At 54.4% G+C, this 26,739-nt stretch overlaps 2 protein-coding genes across 4 annotated transcripts in view; one reads left to right on the plus strand and one right to left on the minus strand.

The window, feature by feature from the left end:
* Positions 1 to 4,791, plus strand: part of ALDH3A2 (aldehyde dehydrogenase 3 family member A2) — a 21,642-nt gene extending 16,851 nt beyond the window's left edge. Inside the window, exon 10 of one of the 3 annotated variants that reach the window (XM_077746542.1) lies at positions 4,182 to 4,791. In XM_077746542.1, coding sequence (XP_077602668.1) covers positions 4,182 to 4,283 — 102 coding nt within the window. In that variant the 3' untranslated portion in view covers positions 4,284 to 4,791. Of the gene's footprint in view, positions 1 to 632; positions 2,058 to 2,950 lie in introns of those variants that run through there. The other 2 variants (XM_077746544.1, XM_077746543.1) reach the window with 2 other exon arrangements.
* Positions 4,792 to 6,380: 1,589 nt separating this feature from the next.
* SLC47A2 (solute carrier family 47 member 2) lies at positions 6,381 to 26,052 on the minus strand. Its single transcript, XM_077746637.1, has 17 exons — positions 25,927 to 26,052; positions 24,846 to 24,947; positions 24,540 to 24,608; positions 23,685 to 23,833; positions 22,728 to 22,770; positions 19,411 to 19,455; positions 19,079 to 19,176; positions 18,569 to 18,666; positions 17,439 to 17,552; positions 16,630 to 16,697; positions 15,365 to 15,473; positions 14,405 to 14,480; positions 13,931 to 14,000; positions 8,519 to 8,651; positions 8,350 to 8,444; positions 7,582 to 7,684; positions 6,381 to 6,601 (listed from the first exon to the last, which is right to left on the minus strand). Exons 1-17 carry the CDS (start codon positions 26,047 to 26,049, stop codon positions 6,381 to 6,383), a joined length of 1,716 nt encoding a protein of 571 aa, XP_077602763.1. The 5' UTR covers positions 26,050 to 26,052.
* Between the last annotated feature and the right edge of the window lie 687 nt (positions 26,053 to 26,739).

Here is a 26,739-nt window from a genome sequence, read left to right on the forward strand (position 1 = left end):
GAGAGAAAAAAAAAAAAAAAAAAAGTTTAAGGCCCCGAAGAACTTGCTGGCCGCATTCTGAGCTGCCCAGCCCTCTGATCCTTCTGCCACCCATACGTCACTGTCAGTCGTGTTCTCGAGTGTGCCTGGGGCTAGAGGCCGGGGGGACAAAGGAGAGAATTGTGTGTTGGGCAGTAGCAGTGGTGGACTGGACAGGTGTGGCAAGCGAGGTGCGAGTGTGTTTCCTCCCGAGTTGACTGCCATGTACATTCTGTCTTTGGTGATCAGTGATCATAGATGCAGGCTCACCGACCGGCCCTCCTGAGAGCTGGCGTCCCCAGGCCGGCCACCTGTCCTTGGGCTGAGGGAACAGAGCCGGGGTTTCGGAAATGAAGGTGGAGCAGGGCAGGGTGACCGCCCCCCTGGAGCCCTCGGCCAGCCGGCTGACCAGATGCGTTGGAAATAGCGGCAGCTCGCGTGGTCTGCGGCCTCGGAAGAGGCGAGATTCGAGCACTTAGTAGAAGACAGCTGCGTTCACGTCTGTGTTTTTGTTTCACGGTCCAAAAGGGGGGTTGGCTTGTCTCACGGAAGTGTCGCAGCTTTGGTGGATCCGGAAAGACCGGTTGCATTTGAAATCATTTGGGTTTTCTCAGAGAAACCAAGCCGCGCTGAGGAGAAAGGCCTTGTTGATTTTTCTGCCGCCCAGCTAGCAGTGACGAACCCCAGATCTCAGGACCCCAGCCCCGTCTGTTAAGGGCGAGGTAGGAACCCCTTGTTTTCTCTCTCTCCGTAAGGTGGGCCAGGTTGGGGTATGCTTTCTTGGAGCGGTTTGTCTACAGCGAGAGGCTTAGGGGTCTTTGAGAAGACGTTTCACCTTGTCTGTGTCCGGACATTGTGGAGCTCGGCCCAGAGCCTCAGAGCGTTAAAACTTGACTCAGCCCTGCTGTTGAAAGAGAGGGGTTGTTTGTGGGGATCTTAAAAACCATGTGGAGGTACCAGAGCTCTGCTGGGTCTAGATAGAGTGTGTGTCCTTTCTAGAAAGAGTCACGTGCGCCCCTCCACCCTCCTCCCCATCCACTCCGCTCTCCCAGAAGACGAGCCAGCTGACCGACTCAGATCTGTAAGACGCACACGTACACAGCAAACTCCCTGTTTTACGATTTGAGGCCTAGCTCCTAAACTCTCGGAGTCACGTTTTGTTCCAAGTTGCTTCGGTGTTTTAACAAGAAGTTTGACTTCAGAATTCATGGTGGCAGACTGAGCGAATCAAACGTTGTGTGCGGCTGGGAAGCTCTGCTCCTCCGTCTGCATCTTCCTGAGGCCTGGGTGTACTTGGCTCTCTCGACATTATCTGCCTGTCTTCTCCTGTCCAGGACGACAGCCCCCAGCCTGATACGCGTCTTCTTGCTGGGGGATCGAAGTTCTTAGCGCCATGGAAACTTGGAGGGCCAGGCCGACTGTGCCCCCCATGTAACCCCGGAGGGCTCCCACCGCCGCGGCGCGTTGGGCCAGACAGGCGGGCGCAGGCCAGGTGTTCGCAGACAGGGTTCGCAGACAGGCCTCCCTCTGCTAAGGTCTAGAGCAGCGGGAGCGTGTAATCACACGGCTCGGGGAACAAGAAAATGCGGCTGTAGTTCTGAGATCAGCAGATTTCTGACTCTGAGGAAGGCCCTTTCTGGGCCCGCCTGGAACGAGGGCAGCGGGCAGCGGACTCCCAGGCCGCCCCTCCGTCCCTGTCCCCGTGAGCTGATGTGTTCGGGGCCGCACCGCTTCGGCTTCGGCGCCCGACCGCTCAAGATTTGGCTTTCTTTTCCTCTTTGCTGCTTCTCAGCGCTTCTCTCTGAGCTTCTGTCCTCGTTTTCTCAAATCACCTCTTAAGTGATTCTAAGCCCAGATTGTGCTTTTATTGGAGGAGTCCTTATTTAGTGCAACTGAAATCATTTTCTTCTGAAAACGGCTTTTCCGCGCTCCGTAAATCTGTTAGATGCTTGGATGTGATTTCATTAACTCACTTCACCACAGTGAGGATGGGCTCGGGACATTTTTATTTATTTATTTATTTTAAATGTTTTATTTATTTCTAGGAGACAGAAAGACAGCGTGAGCAGGGGAGGGTCAGAGAGAGAGGGAGTCACAGACTCTGAAACAGGCTCCAGGCTCTGAGCTGGCAGTCAGCACAGAGCCCAATGCGGGGCTCGAACCCACGAACCGCGAGATCATGACCTAAGCGAAAGTCGGACGCTTAACCGACTAAGCCACCGAGGCGCCCCTCGGGACATTTTTAAATGGGAAATTGAAAGTCATGATTTTTAATCTCAAGGGAACAAAGAATCTCAGAGTGGAGAGGAGTATTCCAAAAACATTTAAAAGATACATACGAGTGTGTGTGCGTGTGTGTGCTTGTGTGTGTGTCTACACATCTACACAAAGTAAAGTTCCAGTAAAGCTTAACATAAGCTACTCAGAGCCTTGCGGGAGGTGTGGGCTTTCAAATGTTGAAAAATTGATATCGTTAGGCCCTTGAAAATGAAAAAAGATGTGAACTCTGAGACGGCTACCCGAAGTCCTTCAGGCTCAGTAGATATGGATTCGATTCAGGACTTCTTTGCACTTTAGAAACAAAACTGTCCATCAGTTTTCAGACTTCACGTAGAGACTTCAGCTCCCGCGCACGACAGGAGGCCAGTGAAGGAGTATTTTCCACTCCTGCTGTCGTCTCACGGAGACCAGACAATGCCACCTCCGTCGCCATCTGCCTTGTCATTGTCACTTTGCCGGGAAGGCCTAGCCTCTTATCCTCAGCCCGGACCACACTTCCCTTCTGAGGGCCACAGGGGCCGCTTGTATACAGCGCATTTAGCATCTCTGAAAACACCAGCCATTTGGGGGAATCCCAGTTCATGTTCCAGGGTCGGCTGGGTGGGGGTGTTAGGCCAGCAGAGTAACCTGGCTCCCTTTCTCCTCTCTCTAGGCCGGATACTACTGAAGAAAGAGCCTGTTCAACCTCCTAGTTTCCTGTACTGAATTATCTCTCTCTTAAATAATTAACGAACCAATTGTTTTAAAATTCTCCAGAAATAGTGGGGCGCCTGGGTGGCTTAGTCGGTTGAGCGTCCGACTCTCGCTTGGGTCATGATCTCCCGGTTCGTGGGTTTGAGCACCGCGTCGGGCTCTGTGCTGACTGCCAGCTCAGAGCCTGGAGCCTGTTTCAGTCTGTGACTCCCTCTCTCTCTGCCCCTCCCCTGCTCACGCTGTCTCTCTCTCTCTTAGAAATAAATAAAAACATTTAAAAAAAATAAAATTCTCCAGAAATAGTAAGGAAATATGCAAATGCATCCTAATCAAACCTAACAGTCCTTGCGACTCACCATTAATAAAACTTGCCGTTTCAGCTGACCCCCCGTCTTCCCCCACCGTGGGGGCCCGCTCAGAGAACCTATTTTGCCTTGTGTTCCCCAACTCGTAGAGTTCTGGTCCAGTGGGTGGAGGACATGCCAGGCCGACTCCCTGGGGATGTAAACAGGGGTCTCCAGACCTGTCGAGTGACTTCTTCAGCTCATGGGACACAGGACACCCCACCCCCACCTGTGCTGCCTTTCGCCGTCACTCTGTGAAGCTTTTCCAAGGGGCTCCTCCCTGCACGGGGTTATCCACAGCCCTCTGCAGCCCGCAGTGGGGAGGGCGGACCTTCCCAGCTCGGCTTGAGGTTTGAGGCACTAGATCTGTGTGTTTGGGGAGAGGGGAAGTCCCTGTGCCTCATCCCGGGGACTTGAGGACTTGACCTTCAGGAGCCAGCCCTCCTGTCAGACGTGCTCTCTGACCAGTGACCCTCTTCCTTTCCCCGTCCACTCTCCACCCCCCCTTGTGTTTGGCTTGTGACAGTCATTTGTGACTGTCTGCAAATGCCTTGTGTAACTAATGCCACAGAAAACATCCCGTAAATCCCAGGCCTTCCGGGGAAGACAGTTGCCAATTTCCATGTGAGTATCACCCGTCATTCTTACTGGGCAGGAGCTGTAGAATTCCGCATCTTATAAAAACCTAACGGGCACTTCTTTCATGCTGTGATAAAATGTCTTGTAACAACACTTACTCTCTCTCAGGATCTTAAAGTTTCAAGTCAGTGGATCTTCAAGGACGGATCTTTAGGTTTTTTACTTCCGTAGCACGATGCAAATAAATTTCACTTTTTTAAACTTCAGAGAGACCCCTTTCTGAATAAATTCAGCCTTCAGGACTTAACGTGGAAAGCCATTTCCTGTCACGGACAAGAGGCCTTGGATATCCAGGAGTGTGGAGCTTGAGAGCCCCAGGGGGGCCGAGGGGGGACCGTCTGGAGAAGGACTCTGTAAGCCCCGGCGCCCTGCCGGAAGAGGGGGACGGAGGACACAGGAAGGGGTCTCCTGAGCGTGGCCGAGGGCTGAGACCTGAGGGACTTCGGCCAAGGTGGGAAGGAGCCCTGTGGAACGCGGCCTCCCTGCCGGGCAGCGGCTACAGCACCTCCACCCTCCCCGCCCCCACACGACGAGAGAACGTAATTCACTTTACAGAGTCAGCTTTGTTGAATGAGTTTGTTCCAGGGTGGCCGTCTGAAGTTCACTGCCTTCATCACTGGCTGTGGTGTCAACACTTAATCGCTAGACTGGTTTAAGGTGTCAGGATAATCGGTGACGAAATACGGTAGCCAAAATTTCAACACAGAGATGTCATTTAGCATATTAAATTGTGCACTGCGATTTCTAGTTAAGCTAAACTACTGGCTTGTCTATTAGTATGCTCTGTTTCAAAATAAATACATGATATTTGATAAAACTGGCATGAATTTTAATAACATTCCTAGTAGGGAACCTCTTCTGTCCTGTTAGAGACCGTTCTTTGGCCATAAATGTTGCCCCAACTATAAATCCGTTTTTTGCCTTTATCTGTTTAGGGGTGGTATTGATCAGTTTTCCTTAAGTCCTGCCTTTTCACTGAAACTCGTAACCGAGAAGATTTTCTTTTTTTTTTTTTTTNCCCGACGCGGGGCTCGGACCCATGAACCGCGAGATCATGACCTAAGCGAAAGCTGGACGCTTAACCGACTAAGCCACCCAGGCGCCCCGACAGAGAAGATTTTCTAAGGCTCTGCTTTCTGTCACTTGTGGGTTTTTATTTTTTTAAAGTAGCCATATAGTTAAATAGGGTTTTTCCAGCTCTGCCCTTCTATCCCCATTTGCCGATCTAAAACAAGGGTTTCTGTGAGGTGCTCCCGGAACACGAATCCCATAAGGGTTTACGCAGAAATTGATCCCACACCCATCCTGGGTGGCAGGATTCGTAAAGCACACCAGCATCTCAAAGATCCGAGGCCCGTAGAATCCATGTGCCGTTGAGTGTGGGTCGTTTCCCAAACTTCGTTGACTGTGGCACCCTTTTCTCTCGATAAGGTTTTAACCTTAGAACACGTTTGAGGAAGCGACACTGCTTCTCTGTGCCCTGTTCTCAGTCATTCCATTCGGTCGTCAGAAGCACACTAAGGTATTTGTGTCACGGACAAATTTGTATCCGCCTCTGCATCCCTGGGAGCAAGAGGCCCGGACTGTCGCCAGGTTCTGAACATGACATGAATTCATGTTGACTCTTCAAACAGGGATTACATTCTGTGTGTCCTTTTTTTTTTTTAAATTGGCTTTGATCATTTTGTTTGTGAATGTGCGTAGAGCCACTGATGGCCCAAGGGACTGTGGCAGCGGAGGCCACACTGCCTCCGCTTCGGATGACTGCGTGCGGCCTGATTCGGCGTGGGGTCTGGCCGTCCCAGGCGTCAAAGAAAAGCAGCCTAGAACTTGGGTCGGTGTTGCATTTCGTCCCGAGGCCGCGTGGCTGTGCGGGTGGTGGGTCTATCGTGTCGCTGCTGTATGAACAAGCCTTTCTCAAGGCCTGTGGTCGGCACAGGGCTGATGGAACACGGGCTCTGTGGACAGCCGGACAGCACCTGGCCCTGCGGGGTTTCCCAGCACCCAGGTCTGCAGGGGCCCGTGGGGGGCGCGGCGAAGTGGGCCGCCCGTGCGGGGCAGCAGACTCGCCTGGAAATACGTAATTTTTAATTGGGTGACTGGTTTTTCTGATAGTGTTTCGATTTGAAATCTCCCGATTTCATCACTCACATCACTGACCAGGAAGGGCAGCCCCGGGACCGGCCCTCTCCGGTCTGCTGACGTCCTCTTAAAGAGCAGAGAAGAGAAGGCCAGTTTGACAGAACCGTCCGGTCACGCGAGGCACAGGCTGCAGGTCTCGGTTTTGAGGTGCGGTCCAAAGTGTATGTCCACCCACACTGGGTCCCCAGGGCGCTGTCGGGGGACCGGTGCGGAGGCCCGGGGGCGCGGCCACTCCTGATGGCCTTCCCGTCTCCGGGCTGCTCCCTAGTGTCTGGAGGCCAGGACCCGGATGACCAGCCCCGCCGTCAGCGTGGCTGACGCCACCCCCAGAGCCGCCCCGCGGCGCATGGCCAGCTGTCTGGCTGACAGTCTGCTGGCCGGAGCCGAAAGGGCCTGGGCCACCTCCGGAGTCCTGAAGAGCTCTTGGTGGCCCTCAGGCCTCGAGTACGTCGTCAGGGTGATGCCGGGAGAGCCGCCCGTGGCCACTGTGGAGGCAAACGAGAGCAAGGTCAGCGGTGCGGGGCCTGGAGAGAGCCGCGGCCTCGGAACCAGGAAGCCCGGCTGCCTCTGTCGTGCTGTGTGACGTGATGTGGGAAAACCGCTGACACACGTGAGCCTGATGCAGGGGTAAAGCTGCCGGTGAGCTCGCGTGAGGCGCGTTCCTGTCTGAGCCCCGCGACGACACGTGACCGAGGGTAAGTCCCACACGTCCCTTCAGAGCACATCCTAAACGCGTAGGGGTCGGACCTCACCGTGGTGTCTCGTGACACGCTACCCGGAGCTTTCGTCAGCTGGCTCGCTACGGCGCTGGTGAGGGCAGAGCCCAGGGGGAGATGAGGTGACCCAGAGAAGCCAGGGCTCTGGGCTGTGAAGACGCACGCCTGGCGCTCCTCACCAGCCCGGGACAGGAGGGCGCCTGTGCCCCGGGCCGAGGCCATCGCCGCAGCACAGAGACACTGGATTGACAGCGGAGGTGCCCGCCTGTCTGCTGGGGTGCAGAGAGGACGGCGGGGGTGGGGGGTGTCCCCACCACCCGGGCCAGCAGGGCCGACCTGCCCGGGCCCAGCTGCTGTAGGCCGGGATGTGGCCTTGTGGGCCGGGCTGGGCTTCGGTGGTGAGAACGCACTCTCCAGCCCGACGGGCCCGTGCTGGGATCGTGTCCCCTCTTCCAGTTGTGGGACCATCGCAGGGGAAGAGACCTAAGCCCTTAGCCCGGCTTCCTCATCCAAGAACGGGGCTACAGCTCGCTGCCTCACAAGGCTAAGGATGCGAGGTGCCTCACGCGGGCCAAGTTGAGTCATGTGGCAGTGTCCTCTTCCTGGCACTTAGGACTCCGTGTTCGTGCCAAGAGGAGCTCTGGCAGCTTGGACTTGGACTTGGACTTGCACTTGCCCAGGGCACGCAGGGCAGCCGGGAACAGTTTGCCACCGGCATTGGTGCCTGCCCAGAAGCACTGAGACCTTACCTGAAGATGTGACGGCTTCTACAGGCCCGGGTCGGGGGACTGTGGTCACCGTGGCCACCATGCCGTCAGTGCTCTGCGGCAGCAGCCCTGCGTGTTTCTGGGCCTAAAAGAGCAGATTCGGGGTCTTTGAGAGTACCCCCCCCCCCCCGGTCTCTGCCTTCAGACTGAGCTGTCTGAGAAGCAGACGCTGACCTGGCCTGTTTAAAAAGTTCGGCCAAGGGGCGCCTGGGTGGCTCAGTCAATTAAGCTTCTGACTTTGGCTCAGGTCATGATCTCCCGGTTCGTGGGTTTGAGCCCTGTGACGGGCTCTGTGATATCAGCTCGTAGCCTGGAGCCTTTCAGATTCTGTGACTCTTCTCTCTCTGCCCTTCCCCCGCTTGTGCTCTGTCTGTCTCAAAAATAAACATTGAAAAAAAAATGTTCGGCCAAGAGGATGTTAAACAGGGTGATGGTGTCCCCCCTTCCAAAGTCAGGGCACACACACCTGGGGGCTCGTCCAGGTTCAGACTAGTTTGAGCTCTTTGCTTTGGTTTCCGGCAGCTTGGGCTGGCCGAGGAAGGTTTTTGGCGTGTGCGCCTCTCCTTGAAATTAAAGAGTGTACCGGCACCGTCTGGGGTCCAGTTATGATGCCAGGAGATGTTGAGGCAGAGGGGGCCCCTCCGTGACCCCCACCCTCCCCGCTCAGCCCACAGATCACTGCTGCTGGGGCCCAACGCGCTCTCGGCATTTCTGCACGTTTGGCCAGGCCAGTGGCCACCGCTCGCTCACCTCCTCTGCAGCTAGCTTCCAGTCCAGCCGGGCGGTGTAGACAGTAAAGGCGGCCGCTCCCAGGAGGCTGCAGGCCAGCATGCCCAGCCAGAGGCCTGTGGGAGACGAGTGACAGCTGGAGACAGAGTGCCCCCCCAGGCCTCCACCCACTCCCCCTCGCAGCACGTACCCATGATTCTCATTCTGACCACAAAGGTCAGCACGATGCCCAGCGGGAGGCCGATGACATAATACATGACCGTGTTCAGGACGGCTCCGAAGGCCTGCTTGCCGGCTCCTCTCAGAACTCCGCCATAGACGCACTGCGAGGGGAGGCAGGGAGGGGTGAGAGGCGGGTGTGAGCCGACGGCGCGGAGCCGGCAGCAGGCCCTCTTGCCATGTCGCATGGCCTGCTTTCACTCTCAGCCCAAGGCAGTTGCTCTGGTTCCCTTCCGTGGGGACACCAAGTCTGGGCAGGTCACTTGCCCAGGGTGCACAAGAGCAGCTGCATCTTGAACACAACTCCGGAGGCCCCGTCTTCACCTGCACACTAGGCCTGCCTCTCTAGAAAGTCAAAGTCAAATGGGAAGCCGACCACCAGCTGGCCCTGGAGGCTGGACACGTCACACAGGGTCGCGTTGTGTTGCCTTCGCACTGCTGCTGTGGCAAATCACTGCAGATCCGTGGCTTAGCACAAGGCACGTGTACTGTCTTCTGGTCCTGGAGGTCACGAGTCCCCGAAATGGGTCTCACCGCCCTCTAGTCGGGGCGGGTTCCTTCTGGAGGCCCCTGCGGAGAATCTATGTCTTTGCCTTTCTTGGCCTCTGGAGGCCGCCCTGCATTCCCCGCCCCCCAGTCAGTGGTGGCATCAGTCCACCCTCTGCTGCTGTCATGGTGTCTCCTCCTCTGTCTGTCTGTCTGCCTCCCTCTCTCACCTGTGAGAACCCTTGTGATTACTTTGGGCCCCCGTATTGCTCAGACCAGAACAACTCTGGAGAAGGCACTACCTGCTTCACTTTTCTAGTCTCTTCGTCCCCACCTGATCTCAGAGCCGATGAAGGAAAGAGCGATGGGCACAGCTCATGCTTGCTCAGTGCCACTGACAAATAGCTATTTGGTTATTTTCATTTTGTTAAGATAAAGGATGTGGAGTGGGGCGCCTGAGTGGCTCAGTCAGTTGAGCATCTGGCTCTTAGTTTTGGCTCAAGTCATGATCTTGTGGTTTGTGGGTTCGAGCCCCACATCGGGCTCCACGCTGACAGCACAGAGCCTGCTTGGGACTCTCCCTCTCTGCCCCTTCCCTGCTCTCTCTCTCTCTCAAAATAAATAAACTTTTTGGGGCGCCTGGGTAGCTCAGTTGGTTAAGGTCCGACTTCAGCTCAGGTCATGATCTCACAGTTCGTGAGTTCGAGCCCCACGTCAGGCTCAGAGCCTGAAGCCTGCTTCAGATTCTGTGTGTCCCTCTCTCACTGCCCCTAAGCCACTTGCATTCTGTTTCTCTCAAAAATAAACATTTTATAAAATAATAAAAAATAAACTTTTTTTAGAAAAGATGAAGGACGTGGAGTATCTCGTGGTTTGCTTTCACGCTTTCGAGCAAAGAGGTAACACATTCGGGACAGGAGATGTGTGCCTCCTGAACTCTGAAATGTGGTGTGTTTGTTTCCCATTATTATATATTGTGACATAGAAGGTATTTTTTGGTTAGAAAAAGACTTCTCCCAAGTTATGATTGAAGAGCTCTGAACAAGTATATCTCAACCCCGGGGTGATTTTCGCCCTCCAGGGGACATCTGGCAGTGTCTGGGGACGTCTTGGGTTGTCACAATGCAGGGGCACTACCTACATCGAGTGGCGTGAAGCCATGGACGCTATTAAACCCCCTATAGCGCATGGGCGGCCCCTTACGACAAAGGATTATCCATCCTGAAGTGTCACCAGGCCAAGGTTGAGGAGCCCTTTACAGCATTCTGAGTCACAGCGACAATTTCAGAGGCAAACACAGGAAGGGCCAGGGCCCCATGAGGCTGGTTGAGCAGAAGGCTGTGGGCCCTGCTGGAAGAAGCAGTGGACGGGCGCACTAGCCAGGGATTTAACGGGGAGGCGAAACGAGCCGGTTGTGGGGAGGGGGAGTGGGATACGTTCTCCATAAAATCCACGCTGACCGGAGGCTGTGCGTACGCGCAGCGGGGACCAGAGCAGGCCCGAGCCTCCCATGCGTCGTAGACAGTGGAGCCTGGGCGCGTGGACAGAAGAGACACAGGAGAACCCAGAAGGAAGTAAGAGCCGGGCAGCCTGGCAAAGAGCCCACATGCACATTCAGATCCTTCGGCAGAGGATGGAAGCCTTCCCGGCTATCCGGTGTTTGAACACAACCTCCGACCAGTAACTGCCTGAACACTGAGCTGTGCAAAGGGGTGTGACCCCTAGCAGGCTAAGCCTAAAAATAAACATAAGGGAAACAAAACACACGAAACAAAACCGAGTAGGGAAAGCAGCTCCAGGCTTTAGAGGAGGCAGGATTCACAGAGAGTCCAGGCAAATTCCTAAATAAAACAAGAGGCCTCAGGGAAAGGTCACACGCGACATTGGGATGGGGCTGTGCGAAACCACACCAGAGAATTCAGTTAGAGACGTGGCCAAGAAAGGAAAATGGGAATTTGGAAGTTAACACAAAGAATAAACAACAGGAGGGGCGCCCGGGTGGCTCAGTCAGTTGAGCGTCTGACTTCACAAAAAATATTTGCCAAGGACTTGACCTTGGTAAGGCAAGACCAAGAAAATAAGAAGGCGAAGACGCAAATTACCGAAATCAGGGGTGAAAGAAGGGACATTACTACCGACCATAAAGGAAAGGATCATAAGGAAATACTGCGAGCAACTTGGTGCCAAAGAATTAGATGGATTTAGCTGAAGTAAATAAGTTACTTGAAAGACACAGATTACTGAAAGTAACTCAACAAGAAATAGAAAGTGATCTATAACAAATAAATAAAGTGAACTGATTTTAAAATCTTCTGACAAAAGCCCAGGCCCAGATGGCTTCACTGGTGAATTCTATCCAATGTTTAAAGAGGAGGGGCGCCTGGGTGGCTCAGTTGGTTTAACAACCTACTTTGGCTCAGGTCATGATCTTCGCAGTTCATGAGTCCGAGCCCCGCCTCGGGCTCTGTGCTGACAGCTCAGAGCCTGGAGCCTGCTTTGGATTCTGTGTCTCTCTCTCTCTGCCCCTCCCCAACTTGTCCTTTCTCTCTCTTTCTCAAAATTAAATAAACATTAAAAATATTTTAATAAAAAAAATACCAATCCTTCACAAACTCAGAAAGTCTGAGAGGGCACTTTCAGAATCATTCTGTGAGGCTAGTGTTACCCTGATACGAAAGCCAGACTCAGATATCCCCAGGAAAAGATAAAAACCAACAGGCAAATATCCTTCGTGATTATAGACATAAAATCTTTAACAGAATGTTGGCAAACCAAATTCAGGGACAGATAAACAAGATCTGTACTGTGACCAGGAGGAGTTTATCCCAGGAATAAATACATTTGCTCGAGTTTCTTGGGGAACACGGAAGGGTTGCCCACCGAGGAAAGGCAAGCTTAATTCCATGAGGAAGTCCCACTCCCAGCCCTTAACTGCAAGAATTTCTCAGCTGTGGCAAATACACATATACGAATAGTGCCCTTAACAACATCCTATGCCAAAAGCAGTAACGGATTCCATATGATGGTTTCTTTTAATGTTCTGTGATAAAAGCTTTGGATAGAATCACAACGCACAGCCCAGAGGAGGCTCCTGTGCTGGAGGCTAAGAGCAGGTGCTCCAAATAACAGCTTTCTGAATGCCTGGCAGATTCTAGAATATGTAGGGAATTAGAGCACGCTATCTTTTAGAAGAATCCTCCATACATACAATTTTGCTCAATGGGTTACATTTTTTCCCCCATAAGAGTTGATAATAATTATGGAGCAGGTGATTTTGCCCCAGGCAAGGAACCATCTAGAAGGCAGGGGGTCTGTGGTGTTCGTTAAGCACACACTCCTAGGCCAAGCTATTGGATTTTGTGCAAGGGACGCGGTCCTGATGAACTCAACATGTAAGGTGGAAGAAACAGGGCTCAGATTTGGCTTCTAAAATGAGACTTGAGGGGCGCCTGGGTGGCTCAGTCGGTTGAGTGTCCGACTTCGGCTCAGGTCATGATCTCACGGCTTGTGGGTTTGAGCCCCGCATCTGTGCTGACAGCTCAGAGCCTGGAGCCTGCTTTGGATTCTGTATCTCCCTCTCTCTCTGCCCTTCCCCAACTTGTACTCTGTCTCTCTCTCTCTCAAAATAACATAACTTAAAAATTAAAAAAATAAAAATGAGACTTCATGCGTCTGGGTGGGTCAGTTGGTTTAGTGTCTTAATTTCAGCTCAGGTCATGATCTTGAGGTTCTTGAGTTTGAGCCCCACATCGGGCTTCGCACTGACAATGCAGAGCCTGCTTGGGACTCTCCCTCTCTCTCTCTCTCTCTCTCTCTCTCTGCCCTTCTCCTACTCGTGTCCATGCGTGCTCTCTCAAAATAATAAAGTATTTTTTAAAAAATGANGCCCTTCCCCCACTTGTACTCTGTCTCTCTCTCTCTCTCAAAATAACATAACTTAAAAATTAAAAAAATAAAAATAAAATGAGACTTCAGGGGCGTCTGGGTGGGTCAGTTGGTTTAGTGTCTTAATTTCAGCTCAGGTCATGATCTTGAGGTTCTTGAGTTTGAGCCCCACATCGGGCTTCGCACTGACAATGCAGAGCCTGCTTGGGACTCTCCCTCTCTCTCTCTCTCTCTCTCTCTCTGCCCTTCTCCTACTCGTGTCCATGCGTGCTCTCTCAAAATAATAAAGTATTTTTTAAAAAATGAGACTTCACTGTTTTCTTGTTTCTATGTCATGCTCTTTAGAATTCACATCATCCACATCTGCACTAAATGGGACCCATCCTGTAGTGGTCAAAGGAACAGAAAACTCCGGTCCCTCTGTGTTCTGGGTTGCTGTTGAGCTTCTGACCAGTAGGGGGCATGGCACAGAGCCTGTGGCCTCCGCTAGCCAGGAGGTACGGGGAAAGAAAAAGATTTGTGAGTTTATGCTGGTGTAATTTTTCTGGTTTCTTTGCTAATCCGTTTGCATGTTTTGGCTTGTTGGAAATTGCAGAAGAGAAGGGGAGTCATTGTTTTGAATAATAATAGAATTAATCCAAGCAGATACATTGGGCCCTTTATGTAGAGTTAGCCCTTTACGTGTTTTTAAATTTTTATTTAACGTTTATCCTAGAGGGAGACAGAGACAGAGCGTGAGCAGGGGAGGGGCAGAGAGAGAGGGAGACACAGAATCTGAAGCAGGATCCAGGCTCCGAGATGTAGCACAGAGCCCGACATGGGGCTTGAACTCATGAACCGTGAGATCATGACCTGAGCTGAAGTCGGACTTTAACCAACTGAGCCACCCACGTGCCCCATCCCTACTTCACATAGTTTAATGAGTTAATCCTGGCAGCCTGATGGGGCCTCAGGGAGGGCCCATGAGCACAGACTGGCACAGGGGAGTCAGGCTTCACGTTCATGTACTCACACACATGGCCTCGAAGAGCTGAAAGACGATGTAAATCGGCAAGACCTTGTTCACCAGGGCAATGACCTCTCTGCAGGAGAAACCGGAAAAAGAACATTCACTGGAGCGTTAAGACGTGACTGTGTTCTTGAGCCCCACATCCTCCCTGTTCTGCCTCCTCCTAAAAACGACTGTAATAGAGGTAGTNCCACCCAGGCGCCCCTTTGGGTCTTCTTAAGATCCAGAAGAGCCCCCACAATTTTGTATTGCCCTGCACCCCGCATCCGGTCTATAGACCAGCAAGTGATAGAGGCCGTGGTCGGGGCGGCAGGGGAGGAGCTTTGACGCTCGCTTCCTCCCGGTGACAGCAAAGTCCAGGCTGGTCCTGCTTCCTCTGGACCTAGCACCCAGCTGGCCAGGGGACAAATCTCTGAGGACCAGCTGGAAGCCACTCTGACATTTCCCAGAAGGCAGTGAAGAAAACTGATTACCTACTCATCATTAGTAAAAATATGCCCCAGTTTATTTTTCAGGATGCTCAACAGGATGCCCACAACCAGCGAGATGCCGCCTGAAAGAGACAAAAGGAAGAGCATTTGCCCCCAACCCGTGGAGGGGCCCAGCTTAGGTCAGTGCAGGGCCGGACAGCGTATGAATGCCTTTCCTCCTGTGGTTCTCAAAGTGGGGTTCCGGGACCAGCAGCAGCACCGCTAACTCAGGGGCGCCTGGGTGGCTCAGTTGGTTAAGCGTCCGACTGCGGCTCAGGTCATGATCTCACTGCCTGTGATTTCGAGCCCCGCGTCAGGCTCCATGCTGACAGCTCAGAGCCTGGAGCCGGCTTTGGACTCTGTGTCTCCCCTTCTCTCTGCCCCTCCCCTAATCACTGTCTCTCTCTCAAGAATAAATAAACGTTGAAAAAAAACAAAAAACAAGAGATGGAGATTCTCAGACCCCCATCTCAGACCTACTGAATCAGAAACTCCACGGGGGGAGGCGCGCCAGGCTGATTCTAATCTTTCCAGCTGATTCTAATAGTCTAAAGCCTGAGAACCGCTGCTTTCCCCAGAGGAGCCGATCGGAATCTGTCAGCCTCCGAAAGCAGAGCCTGGGAGGAAGACACAAGGTTGGTTTGTCCCGGAGGCTGGGACGGGGCAGGCAGGTCCTGACATCCTGGGAGGGCAAATTTGCAGAAGGACCCTGGACGGCGGGAGGGAGAAGCCTGGGGAGGAAGGGCCACACGAAGGTGAGCGGTGGACATGGGTGACCTGTCCCCGGGAAAACCCACGAACAGCAGCAGGCAAGGCATGCAGGACAAGAGAGAGTTCGCAGCTCAAGGGGCAGGAGGGTGGCGTCACCTCAGCAGGGCCTCCTCCAGGCCAGGTGTTGCAGATTTGTCCCCTGCCCGCTGGCTCCAACTTCCCAAGCCCCGCCCCCGCCCCAGAGGATTCCACCCACCTGTGCAAAGCATGCCTGACTTGGCTGACCGCTTAGTTTGCACCGTGTCTGCAGCTCCCAGGGCCATCCCCACGCGGACACAGACGGCGTTGCTGAGCCCCAGGGGAATCTGGGATCAGACGGAAGGGGCTGTCAGGAGACTCAACCTCTTGCTCCTGGAAAGGGCTGGGTCCAGAGCCAGGAAGAGGCCTGGGCTGGGGGGAGCAGCCCTCCAACCCGCCATCCCAGGGCCACACGGAGGGGAGCAGGAAGACAGGATGGATCCCAGGAAGGCAGCATGAAGAGAGAGGGTATTGGCCGCAGAGGCTGGGAGATGGGGTGGTGATGCCCTCAGTGTGCCCGTCAGTCTGCCCCCACCCGCCCCATCAAGCATCGCAGGCCGTGTTGCCAAAACCTCGTAAGTGCATTTTTAAGAGGTGAATGTGGTCTTAAGGGTGCCAGAGTAGCTCCCTGTTAGAAACACCAAATTCTGGGGCGCCTGGGTGGCTTAGTCGGTTAAGCGTCCGACTTTCGCTTAGGTCACGATCTCGCGGTTCGTGGGTTCGGGCCCCGCGTCGGGCTCTGTGCTGACTGCCAGCTCAGAACCTGGAGCCTGTTTCAGTCTGTGACTCCCTCTCTCTCTGACCCTCCCCTGCTCACGCTGTCTCTCTCTCTCTCTCTCCTAGAAATAAATAAAAAAAAAACTTAAAAAAAAAAAAAGAAACACCAAATTCTGGGGAACCCTCTGTAAAACTAAGCACCTTGTCCATTAGTGCTGTAAGTGTAGACTTTGTGAATCATTTCCTTAGGCCCAGAGTGTGTGTGCCCAGGAGGCTGGCAGAGGCATACTTAGTGACATGGGACAACTCATGTCTCTGTAAGAAGAGGAGGGAGTTCTGGGGACACAGCAGTGTCCCCCCACCCACCCAGGGACGCTGGCACCCAGCTCCCGCTGGCTGGGGTGTGCAGGAATGTGGGCCCGCTGCTGAATGGAATGTCCCGCTTTCCAAGAAAATGCAAAAATTCAGATTAAGATGTGAAGTCTCCCCGTTTTTAAATGGCACTCGTTAATGTAAAAGTTCTAACATCATGTGAGTTCAGTATCACTCTCGGTGGAGCAGCTGGTGCCACCTGTGTGTGTCTGGCAGGGCCCAGACCTAATGGTCACAGGAGGTCCAGGGTGGTCCTTCAGGAAAGAGAACTGGCCTTTAGGGGGACCTCTGCCCCTCTTCTGTGACACCCCAGGCCGTTAGGGTGAGGCGAAGGTACCCCTGTAAGACACTCACCATGTAGATGATGGTGGCCAATTCGTAGATGATGGCCTGGCCGGAGAGGTCCACCATGCTGAGCAGGCCTGTGGGGGAGACACACTGTGAGCTCACAGATGTGGGACAGGACTCCCCTCTGCTTTGGAGGCCGAGGGACAAATGAGTTCCTAGGGGGCAGATTTGCAACAGAAAATGTTCCTGCTCGGCCTTCAGCCTCGCAGGAAAATCCCACCCAGCTGTGGTGGAATTTCTCGCAGGCTGTTTGTTCCCTGTATGCTTTGACTTTGGAGTTGAACTCCTTGGTGTAACATGGCATATGGTGAGTGAGAGAAAAGAGACCTGGACCAAGATCAGGAGACCCAAGTTTGGGTCCCAGCCCTGCCACCGTGACTCTAGACAGTCTCTTGTTCTCCGGGCTCGGTTTACCTATCTGTAAATGGGGGGCAAGGGTTGGACAGTAAGCTCTCTCAGCGCCGGGCTTTCTGAGTCTCAGGCTGCGTGGACTCTGCACTGGGTGCTCTGGTGAGTACAGGCGTGTCGAGTGAGAGCCGCATGCCTGCCTGGCCCCTGCACGCTCACACCCAAGTGGGTTTAGTCCCTCGCGTCCCTCACTGACTCGAACACCTGCCCCGGGGCACCCGCTCAGGTCCAGGCCCGTGCTGGGCTCCTAACATGAAAAGGCCAGGCCTGCCTTCTGGGAGCGCACAGCCCGGAGAGAGCAAAGCCCCGACCTGGCCGAAGCTGTCAAACCACCCATCCGGGGAGGGGGCATCCGGGCTGCCCCCAGGGTTCCCCACAGGGTTCCCCAGGCCTGGTCCTCTACGTACCCATGAGGAAGCCCCCGATCTCGTAGGCCCACCACTCAATGCATATCATGAGCATGCTGGGAACAGCCAGAGAGAAGAAGGAGCCCCAGTCCTGCAGGCACTGGCCGGACCAGCCTAGGAACAGAAGCCCTATTCGAGGGGGCGCAGGGAGCCCACTGCGCACGCGCGCACCCCTTCCCTGTGGGAGCACCGGCCAGCCCTTGGCTCCGCCCACTCCCGGCCCCGCCCACTCCCGGGCTCCGCCCAGCACACCAGGCCGTCTGTGTTTTGCTCACCGTGCACCACGCACCACGGGTGGGTTGGGATGGGAGCCTCAGGCGTGGGGGAAGGCCCCCGCCCCCCGCTCCACCCATGACACCACAGGATCTTGGGCAACTACCCTGCCCCTTCTGGGCTCCATTCCCTCATCTGAAAATCTGAGTTCTTTGCCCTGACGCCCCAGAGGGGTTGCTGGGAGGATGGCATGAAGTCAAGGTCAAAGGATTCTCGGGGCAGATAGGGCTGTGCAGACATGGAGAGCAGAGTGGCCACGCAGGACTCCCTGCCCTGTGAATGAGGCCCCTTCCGGAGGGCTGGTCTGGAAATGCCCGTAAGCAGACCCCACCGTCTACAGAGTTAGCTGTCGGGAGGCAGAAAAGCTCAGACCCTGACCCGGGAGTACACGGGCGTGGGTTCTAGTCCAGCCCCAGCGTGCACCGCCTCTGGCGTTATGAACAAATGGTTTACCCTCACTCCACCTCCTCCACGTAAATAAAATGGAGATTATAAGGCGGCGTGGAGTAACTGGGATCACAAATGTCGGGCACTCGGCCCACTGCTAATACCTAGGGTTTTACCTGAGACCAGGGAGCAGGCCAGAAAGCTCCCTGGGGCTGTCCCCAGCAGGGCTCTGCGCCGTGTCGCATTGGATGGGGGGACCTGGGACCTTTGGGGGTAGGGGTGCTGAGGGGTAGAGCGAAGGGATGGGAGGCCCTAAAGGGAAGTGGAGGCAAGCCCAAGCCAAGGCCCTTCCAACGGGGCTCCGACCGGGCCTTCCGTCCCCCTGCTGGATGAAGACCCCCATGCCCGGGCGGGGGTCCTGCCTGCTGCTGGCCTGCTCAGCCCCCCAAGGGCAGGGCGGCCCCATGCACCTGCCCACGTCTCCCGGTGCAGCTTCTTCAGCACAATGTAGAGGAAGAGGAAGACGGCCTGCAGGATGTGGGAGACAGTGCTGGCGTAAGCAGAGCCCCTAGGGGAGGAGAGAGAGCTGTGCCGAGGCCACGGTCCGACTCTGGCCCTGGGGGCGGCGGCTCCGCTGCTGAAGCCCGCATGGAGGGGAAGGGGCCCAGGCTTGACGCAGCCAGCACCTCATCCTGAGATCAGCCACACCCAGGAGCCTTACTGCCCTGTCCCTGAGGGCCCCCGCTCGGCCTCTCCCCCCAGGGCTGGGGCAGCTCCTCTCCCTGTCTCCTTGGTGGTGTGTCCCTCTGAACCTGAGGGACCAGCAGGGCTCCCGAATTCCTCATGACACCCCACTTCTGGACAGCGGGGGCAGCCTCGCCCTTTTTGTGAGGCAGGGATGGAGACTGACCTGCCCCAGTCGGGGGTGGGGGGTAGGGGTGCCTGGTGGGCCCCTGCAGCCCACTGGTCCCGGTGCTCACCTGACCCCCAGGCTCAGCACAGAAACCAGGATGTAGTTGCCCAAGCCATTGATGCAGTTGCCCACAATGCCACTGAGGACTTGGGGCCAGACGATTCCCTGAAATAAACCAACACCGGCCTTGCTGGGGCGGTGGAGCGGGGCCGGGGGGTTGGGCAAGCCCGGGTACGTCTAGGGATTGCCAAGGGGCCGGGGACATATGGCTTCTTACTGGGCCTTGGTCAGTAGGTTCACAGGGTGGTGCCCAAAGGGGAAGAGCCCCAGGAACCCCTTCCCGCTGGAATAGGGCAGTGTGCTGGGGCAGGGGTCGCCCCTCTGGCCAGGAGCCTGTACCTGATTTTGCAAATATTTTGCCAGCAGGCCGTAAAGAAAAACCGCCTGTGTAAAATAAAAAACAAAAAAGCAGACACACACAAATAAACAACAACTACCAAAAAAAACAAAAACAAAAAACCCCAAACAATCAAAACCAAAACACACATGATGAACATCAGCAGAGATTTCTGGGGGGACCTGAGCGTGGGGTCATTATTTTGCCAAAATATGTCTGGGACCCCATGGGTGGGCAGAAGCCCCATTTAGCATCTCAGGGGCACGCTGGCCCCGCCTACAGGGGAGAGGCCCCCTCAGGGCTCTGTCGCAGGGAAGACAGGCAAGCAGTGTTGGCTCTGACAAGGCTTGCAGAGAAGGACCCACCAGAGTCTGAACCCACGGGTTGCGACCGCCCTTGAGCCAGGCTCTGGCTGCTGGAAAGGAGAATCTGGAGGGAGAGGCTTCAGGCTGGGTAGGGGTGGGGAGATGCGGACTGGCAGTGTGGCCACCCGTGGGTCCTGCTGTGCGGGTTCAAGCCCCCACAAGGCAGCAGGCCCTTTCCTGTGTGCAGAGGACAGAGAGGGCCTGCTCGTCAGTGTGTGTGTGTGTGTGTGTCAGGACGCTGCCCCAGCCTTTTCTGTCCTCTGCCAAAGCCTGGCCCGGGGCCTGTGCCTTCCTACCACACCCCTTCCCTTTGCCCTCTGCTTCTCCTCCATATAGAGGAGAAGAGCATGGAGCTGGAGCAGACCGCCTGGGTTCAAGGGCCGGTTCTGCTTCTTATGAGCTGTGCAATCTTAGGCCAGTTACTTAAGCTCTCTGTGCCTCATCTATAACGGGGATGATCATGTGCGTGTATGCTATATATACATATATATGTAAAGTTAATATCACAAAATGCTTACAAAACAGTACATGCCACCTGTAAGCATCCCAAGTGTTAGGTAAGCATTCTGTAAATCCCGTTTGTCATTTTTATTATTATTTTATTGGTAAGTTTTACGCAGCATTTTAAGGGAGGGACTTGCTTTGTTTGATAAAGGAACTGACACAGTGGTAACTCTATAGGAGGCTCTTGCAGCCCTGGTGGCTCTGTTTGGCAGGATACCATCACCTTGGTCTGAAGGGCTGAAGTATGGGTTCTATTTTTTTTTTTTAATATTTTTATTTATTTCTAGGAGAGAGAGAGAGAGAGACAGTGTGAGCAGGGGAGGGTCAGAGAGAGAGGGAGACACAGACTCTGAAATAGGCTCCAGGCTCTGAGCTGGCTGTCAGCACAGAGCCCGATGCGGGGCTCGAACCCACGAACCGCGAGATCATGACCCAAGCGAAAGTCGGACGCTTAACCGACTAAGCCACCCAGGCGCCCCTGAAGTATGGGTTCTCGCAAACACTTGGAGGAGACAGACTGGCCTGTGCAGGTGGGTTCCATAAGGCAGCAGAAATCTGGGCCTGACCAGCCCCCAGAGGGGTCACGGCAGTGGCCTCTCAGACAGGCGGGGGGGGGGGGGGGGGGNTAAAGCACCCCACATTCACACTTCCCAGATCCGCCCTCAAGAACTTCACCCCGTAGTGTCATGGAGGGCAAAGGGGAGCTGTCGTTGTGAAGACACAACACTGCCAGCTAGTAACGTGTCACTAAGTGTCAACAAACCAAATAGAATAGCAGTGGAGACATGCAGACCACGGGGTCAGGTGAGGAATCTCAGAAACTGACCTGACTAGATGCACTGCTTAGCTGGTATTTAACAAATTGATAGACAAAGAGGAGAATAGGCAATAATTAGTCTTAGTTAAAGTGTGTTAGGTGGATTAGAGTTTGAAGTGTGCAAATAAAAGCCACCAGGGGGCTCAAAGAAATACAGGCAAAATGTTTATATAATCTTGCAATGGGTTAAAGTGTTATTAAGCTCATCAAAGACTTCATAAAGAACAGGATTTGTGGATCTGTTCTGTATACATTAGAAATTCTTTAGGTAAGGAACGCCTGGGGGACTCAGTCTGATAAACATCAGACTCCTGATTTCCACTCAGGGCATGATCTCACAGTTCGTGGGTTCGAACCTCACATGGGGCTCTGAGCTGACCGTGTGGCACGTGTTTGGGATTCTGTCTCTGCCCCTCACCCACTTGCTCTGTCTCTCTCAAAATAAATAAATAAACTTAAAAAAATTCTTTAAGTCAAAAGTATCAAAAATTAGAAGGCAAGTGACAAACTTTTAAAAAACTAACAGGCAAAGGGCTAAGATACTAGTTAACAAGTTATAATAATTAGGCAAAGATTAACCTGCTTAGAGTCTGGACAGTTCCCAGAAGAAAAACAAAATGATGAAAAAATACAAGAAAAAAATGTTCGTTAGCAATAACATACATGTGAAAGCTGTTTCCAATTGGGAAATTTTTTTTTTAATTCTTTCAATGTTTATTTCTTTTTGAGAGAGAGAGAAACAGAGTGAGCAGAGGAGGGGCAGAGAGAGAGAGGGAGACACAGAATCTGAAGCAGGCTCCAGGTTCTGAGCTGTCAGCACAGAGCCCGACGTGGGGCTCGAATTCACGAATGTGAGATCATGACCTGAGCCGAAGTCAGACGTTCAACCGACTGAGCCACCCAAGGGCCCTGGGAAAAAATTTTTAATAGGACGCTGACAAGAGTGTTGCTAGCGAGGGTAAAATTGGTACAAATTGGTATCAAAAGCCATTGACAAAACAATACCAGTTCCCATAATGCACCTGAAGGAAATCATTACAGATACAAAGATTTTTCTAGAATGTTTATCACAATCTTCTTTCTAATAGTGAATATTGGAAACAACCTGAATACGTAACAAATTAGGATTGGTTACTAAATCATGACACTATAGGCTAGTGCATAGCCTCTGAAATGGATATTGCGGGAGGCGATTTAATCATATCAAGAGACTGCTATTAGAAACGGGAAGAGCAGGTTATAATGCAATATACACACACTGACCCTCTTTCAAACCGTACACGTGTATGTGTCTTTGAGCCCACGCTCCCATGAGCAGAAGTAACCCTGGGAAGGGATAGGACCCTATATTCTCTCTGGGTGGCAGGATTAGAGGCGATTTTAATTTTTTGTCCCACAATTTCTCGCAATGGTTTTCCCATCTAAAAACGTGCCATGTTACATCTTAAAGTGCAGTCTGCATACACGGAACGGGACTGGAATTCTGCTGTCCCTTCAGCCAGCCTCAGTGGCATAGCGGGAAGTCGTTGCAGGCTCACGGGCTTGCCCAGCACATGGCGCGGCAAAGAAAAAGCCAGCATTTAGGGGTGTGGAAGTCCACCCACCTCCCAGCTCAGCAGACGGTGACACTTACCGGAAGTGCTGGGATGAAAATGAGCACGTACTCTTGGGTTAACCTGCAAAAGAAACAGAAGCTCCAGAGCTGACCAGGCTGTGCCCTCCAGGGCTGGGGACTGGACAGCTGCCCGAGGAACACCCTGGGCACCCCAGGTTTGAAAAGAGGCTTTGCCAGACCCTGAAGATTCTCGGCCAAGACAAGTGAAACCCCAGAGGTCAGGGGATGCCGCTAATTACCTACTAAGAAGGTGTCAGGAATGACTAGGAACTTAAATTCGGAGCAATGTGCTGTGTATACGAGGGGGAGAAGACTATATCTTATCAAGAAATAAATGAATGAAGGGGGTGCCTGAGTGGCTCAGTTGGCTAAGCATCCGACTCTTGATTCCTACTCAGGTCGTGATCTCATGGTTTGTGAGTTCAAGCCCCATGTGGGGCTCCTTGCTGACAATGTGGAGCCTGCTTGGGATTCTTTCTCTCTGCTCCTCCTGCACCCTCTCTCTCTCAAAATAAATAGAAAAAAACTTAAAAAAAAAAAAAGCCAATGACGGGCACATCCTGTAAAATGAACAAGCTATTTCCACAGGGAACATTTCTAAAATTAATAATAAACGGCGTGGATTCATCTGAAATTGGCTCAGTCTTCTTTCTCTTTTTTGGAAGATGGGGTAGTGCACACTTCAAGTCTCCAAAAGCATCTGAGAAGCCCCAACTACCGGCTGAGAAAAAATGCAAATTCCATCATTCCTCTGCCCTCCTTTCCTTCTGAATTAGAACTGGCCCTGTGTCTTCCCCCTGCTGGTCACAGCTGGAATCGCATGCCGCGCAGGAGAGTCCAAAAACCAGACCCTGGAACTCTCCCTTGTAGGAGCTGCCCTTGTGACGGCTTGTGACCCAGAGAAGCATGAGGGCCTAGGGCATGGGCTTCTTTGAGGGGGGGCTCCCCGGCTTCCCAGCAGAAGGCAAGCAGTACCTGGACACGGCTGGGTCCTGCTTGAAGAGCAGCAGAATGTTCTCGGTGTTGATGAAGAGCGCCCAGCAGGGGAAGCAGCAGAGGAGCAGCACCAGGGTGCCCCTCTGCAGGATGACACCCACGTGCTTCTTGTTGGGGCTCCCAAAGCTCTGCAAAACATGCCATCCCTGGGTCACACCTTCAGTAGCTCCCGTCTGTCCCCTGGGTGAGCCCAGCGGGGGCATCAACCTCCTAGCCAGTGTCGGTGCTGTGGGGACGGGCCCGGGACACGACAGGCACCCCGTAGCGGGCATGTGGCACCCCTCGGTTCCAGTGTGGTTGGGGGGCTTCCTCTGTAGGGGCTCAGCCTGCTTGCAGAGTCATAGTGGCGGTGATTTCCCGAGCATGAGCTCCATGCCCGGCGCTGTGCCCGCCTCTGTCTACCCATTGTCCCCAGTTTTCAAAAGCGCCCAAGTAGGAAGGTGTTATCCCCCCCATGTCACAGCTGGAGCATGGGAAGCTCTGAGAGCATCTGTCAAGTCTCCATGCTGATGAGAGGCAGCCGGGATGAAGCCCAGGTCCCCAGGCCCACCGTGAGTCCAGGTCCCCCCAGGAAAGCTGAGCCCCCATTGGGCTCCGGGCAGGGGACAGGAGGGTCCCATCTGTGCGCCCTCAGCATCTGACACATGAGATCAGGGAACTGCCTCTGCCCCATCCCTTCTGTGACTCTCTAGCCCGTGTGCTCAGACTCTCTAAACACAAACGGTCTAATTCCCTGATCGCACGCAATCCTTGCAGGCAGGCCGGGACCAGCCACCCCCTACCCCCAGCCTGTTTGATGGGCACCCATTGCCCGGCTCCAAGAGGCACACCTACCTGGGACATCAAGGTGTCACATGCCGAGGACAAGCCCACTCCTATGGAAATTCCACAGACATTGACAAACTGGAGCCACACACAGGAGAAAACACAGGGCTTGTCAGGGCCCAGGGAGGGGACCCCAGGAGGGGATCCTCCATCTGGGGGGGGCTGCCCAACAGCAGCTCTGATGTGCAGCCCCCCTCCCCTGCCAGGCCGCACACACTCTGTGCCACAGGGTGAGGCCCCCAGGTCCCAGCTCTGAATGCAGCTGTCAGCCCTCTTGCCGTCTGACGGCGGAATGGAGGGGGAAGCTATACTCACCGCCACCGAGAGGGTCACTGACGCCAGCTCCAGCTTGCCCAGGTGCCCGCAAAACACCGAGCTCACAACGTGGATCATGAAGGTCAGCAACTGAAACAGGAACTAGAGAACAGCGGCCAGGGTCAAGGGCGCTGCACAGCCCAGCCCCACACGGAGGCTTCTCCACATCCTGCGGGGCCTCACACCAGAGATCCTGCAAACACACACACACACACACACACACACACACACACACACACACACGGCCGCCGGGCCAGTCCCCCACACCAAGGAAGCAGGCATTGTGGTCTGAGCCAGACTTCAGGGCTGGGAGTCAGGTGACCCTAGTCGTGCTCCCGTCTCCATGTCAGCAGCTGTGTTAACCTCTGGGGTTAACCTCCGGGCACCGGGTTCCCTGCCGAAAAGTTCAGGAATGCACCAGAAGCGCCCAGCAACACACAGAGCCTGGAGCACAGAGAGCTTAATTCAAGCATCCAACGCTCTACTGATGTTATCATCATTTGGTCAGGCCACAGACACGCAGAAATGGAAGTGTGGAATAGCATCTTAGCAATGGCTGCGTTCTGGTTGTGGGATTAGACAACTTTCTTTCTTCTGTTTTTAAATATTTTTTTAAATGTTTATTACTTTCGAGAGAGAGACAGAGTGTGAGCGGGGGAGGGTCAGAGAGAGGGAGGGGACACAGATTCTGAAGCAGACTCCAGGCTCTGAGCTGTCAGCACAGATCCTGATGCGGGACTTGAATCCACGAACTGTGAGATCATGACCTGAGCCGAAGTCGGACGCGTAACCGACTGAGCCACCCAGGTGCCTCGCATTTTATTTGAAACTTTTGTGGGGTGCCCCTCCTTGAGTGGGGCTGCTGAGCGAGGTCAGGGCTCCCTGCCACACCAGGCACTGTCCAGGGACAGCTGTCCTGCAGTCATCTGCTCTGGGCGGTGGCCCCTTAGTGCAGCCTGGACATGGTCGATGTGGGCAGTTTCTGGGGACGGGTGTGAGCGGCTCCTGGCTCGGCCCCTTCACACCTGGACAGCGGCTGGCCCCAGCCTTACTGCCCCCCTCCCCCACATCATCTACTTACCAGGGGTCCAGAAAGGACAAAGAGCATCCACGCCTCGGCCCCAAAGCCGACGGGGACCAGCTTGCGGAGGGCAGGGCAACAGCCCCCTCTGTCTGGGGGGACCGTGTCCCGAATGCTGTCCATTCCAAGACCAGGCTGCCGGCCACCCTGCATGCCCAAGTGCCCCTGCAGCCAGCCTCCCCCGGCCAAGCCCATGGCAGTTTGTAGCCTGGCTAATGAGTAAGGGGCAGGAGGAGGGGCCACAGCGGCAGCCTATCAGACAAGCCCAGCGTTCCTGGGTTCTGCCACTAGAAAACCGTGGGCACCTGGGAGTCCCCCAGGCTGGTGCCTGGAGGTATCTTGTGTCTGCGGAAAAGGTTGGGGCGGTGTGGGGGCGCGCAGGGCCTGGGGGGTGAGGGCAGCATGGCCCCGGGCGGGGGGGCTGCGCTGAAGCGCTGGGCACCCTACCCCTCGGCGTGAGGTGCCCGTGATGACTCCCATTTCACAGATGAAACGATGGAGACTCAGAGAAGCAGGCAGCAGAGGCTGGATTCCGCCGGGTGGAGAGCGTCCAGAGCCCTGCCCTGGGAGTGGTACGGTGGGGGGAGCAGCGGCCTGGAGCCAGGGTCCGGGATACCTGGGGAGGGACCCCAGCCCTGCCTCTGCCCACCCTTTTGGCAGACAACCAGGGTGACCCCCCCTGGGCACACAGCTCACCCCTCCCGCCCTCCCAGACTGTGGGAGGCTCATAACTACCACCGAATTGACCCTGTCCTGGATCAGGCCTTGGGATGTGCGAGCCGCACCGAGGGAGGGGGCGAGGAGCAGAGCCCC

The sequence above is a fragment of the Crocuta crocuta genome, unplaced genomic scaffold, assembly GCF_008692635.1.
Source record: "Crocuta crocuta isolate KB4526 unplaced genomic scaffold, BGI_CrCroc_1.0 scaffold139, whole genome shotgun sequence".
NCBI classification, from domain to species: domain Eukaryota; kingdom Metazoa; phylum Chordata; class Mammalia; order Carnivora; family Hyaenidae; genus Crocuta; species Crocuta crocuta.

What these genes read in the sequence shown, in the direction of transcription:
- SLC47A2 (XM_077746637.1), bottom strand. Translation starts at nt 26,049, where the DNA reads ATGGACAGCATTCGGGACACGGTCCCCCCAGACAGAGGGGGCTGTTGC. An exon ending in CAGGACCCAGCCGTGTCCAG is followed by an intron (nt 22,771 to 23,684) that starts GTACTGCTTGCC and finishes TTTCTTTTGCAG; the next exon opens with GTTAACCCAAGAGTACGTGC. An exon ending in GCACCGGGAGACGTGGGCAG is followed by an intron (nt 17,553 to 18,568) that starts GTGCATGGGGCC and finishes TTCTGTTCCTAG; the next exon opens with GCTGGTCCGGCCAGTGCCTG.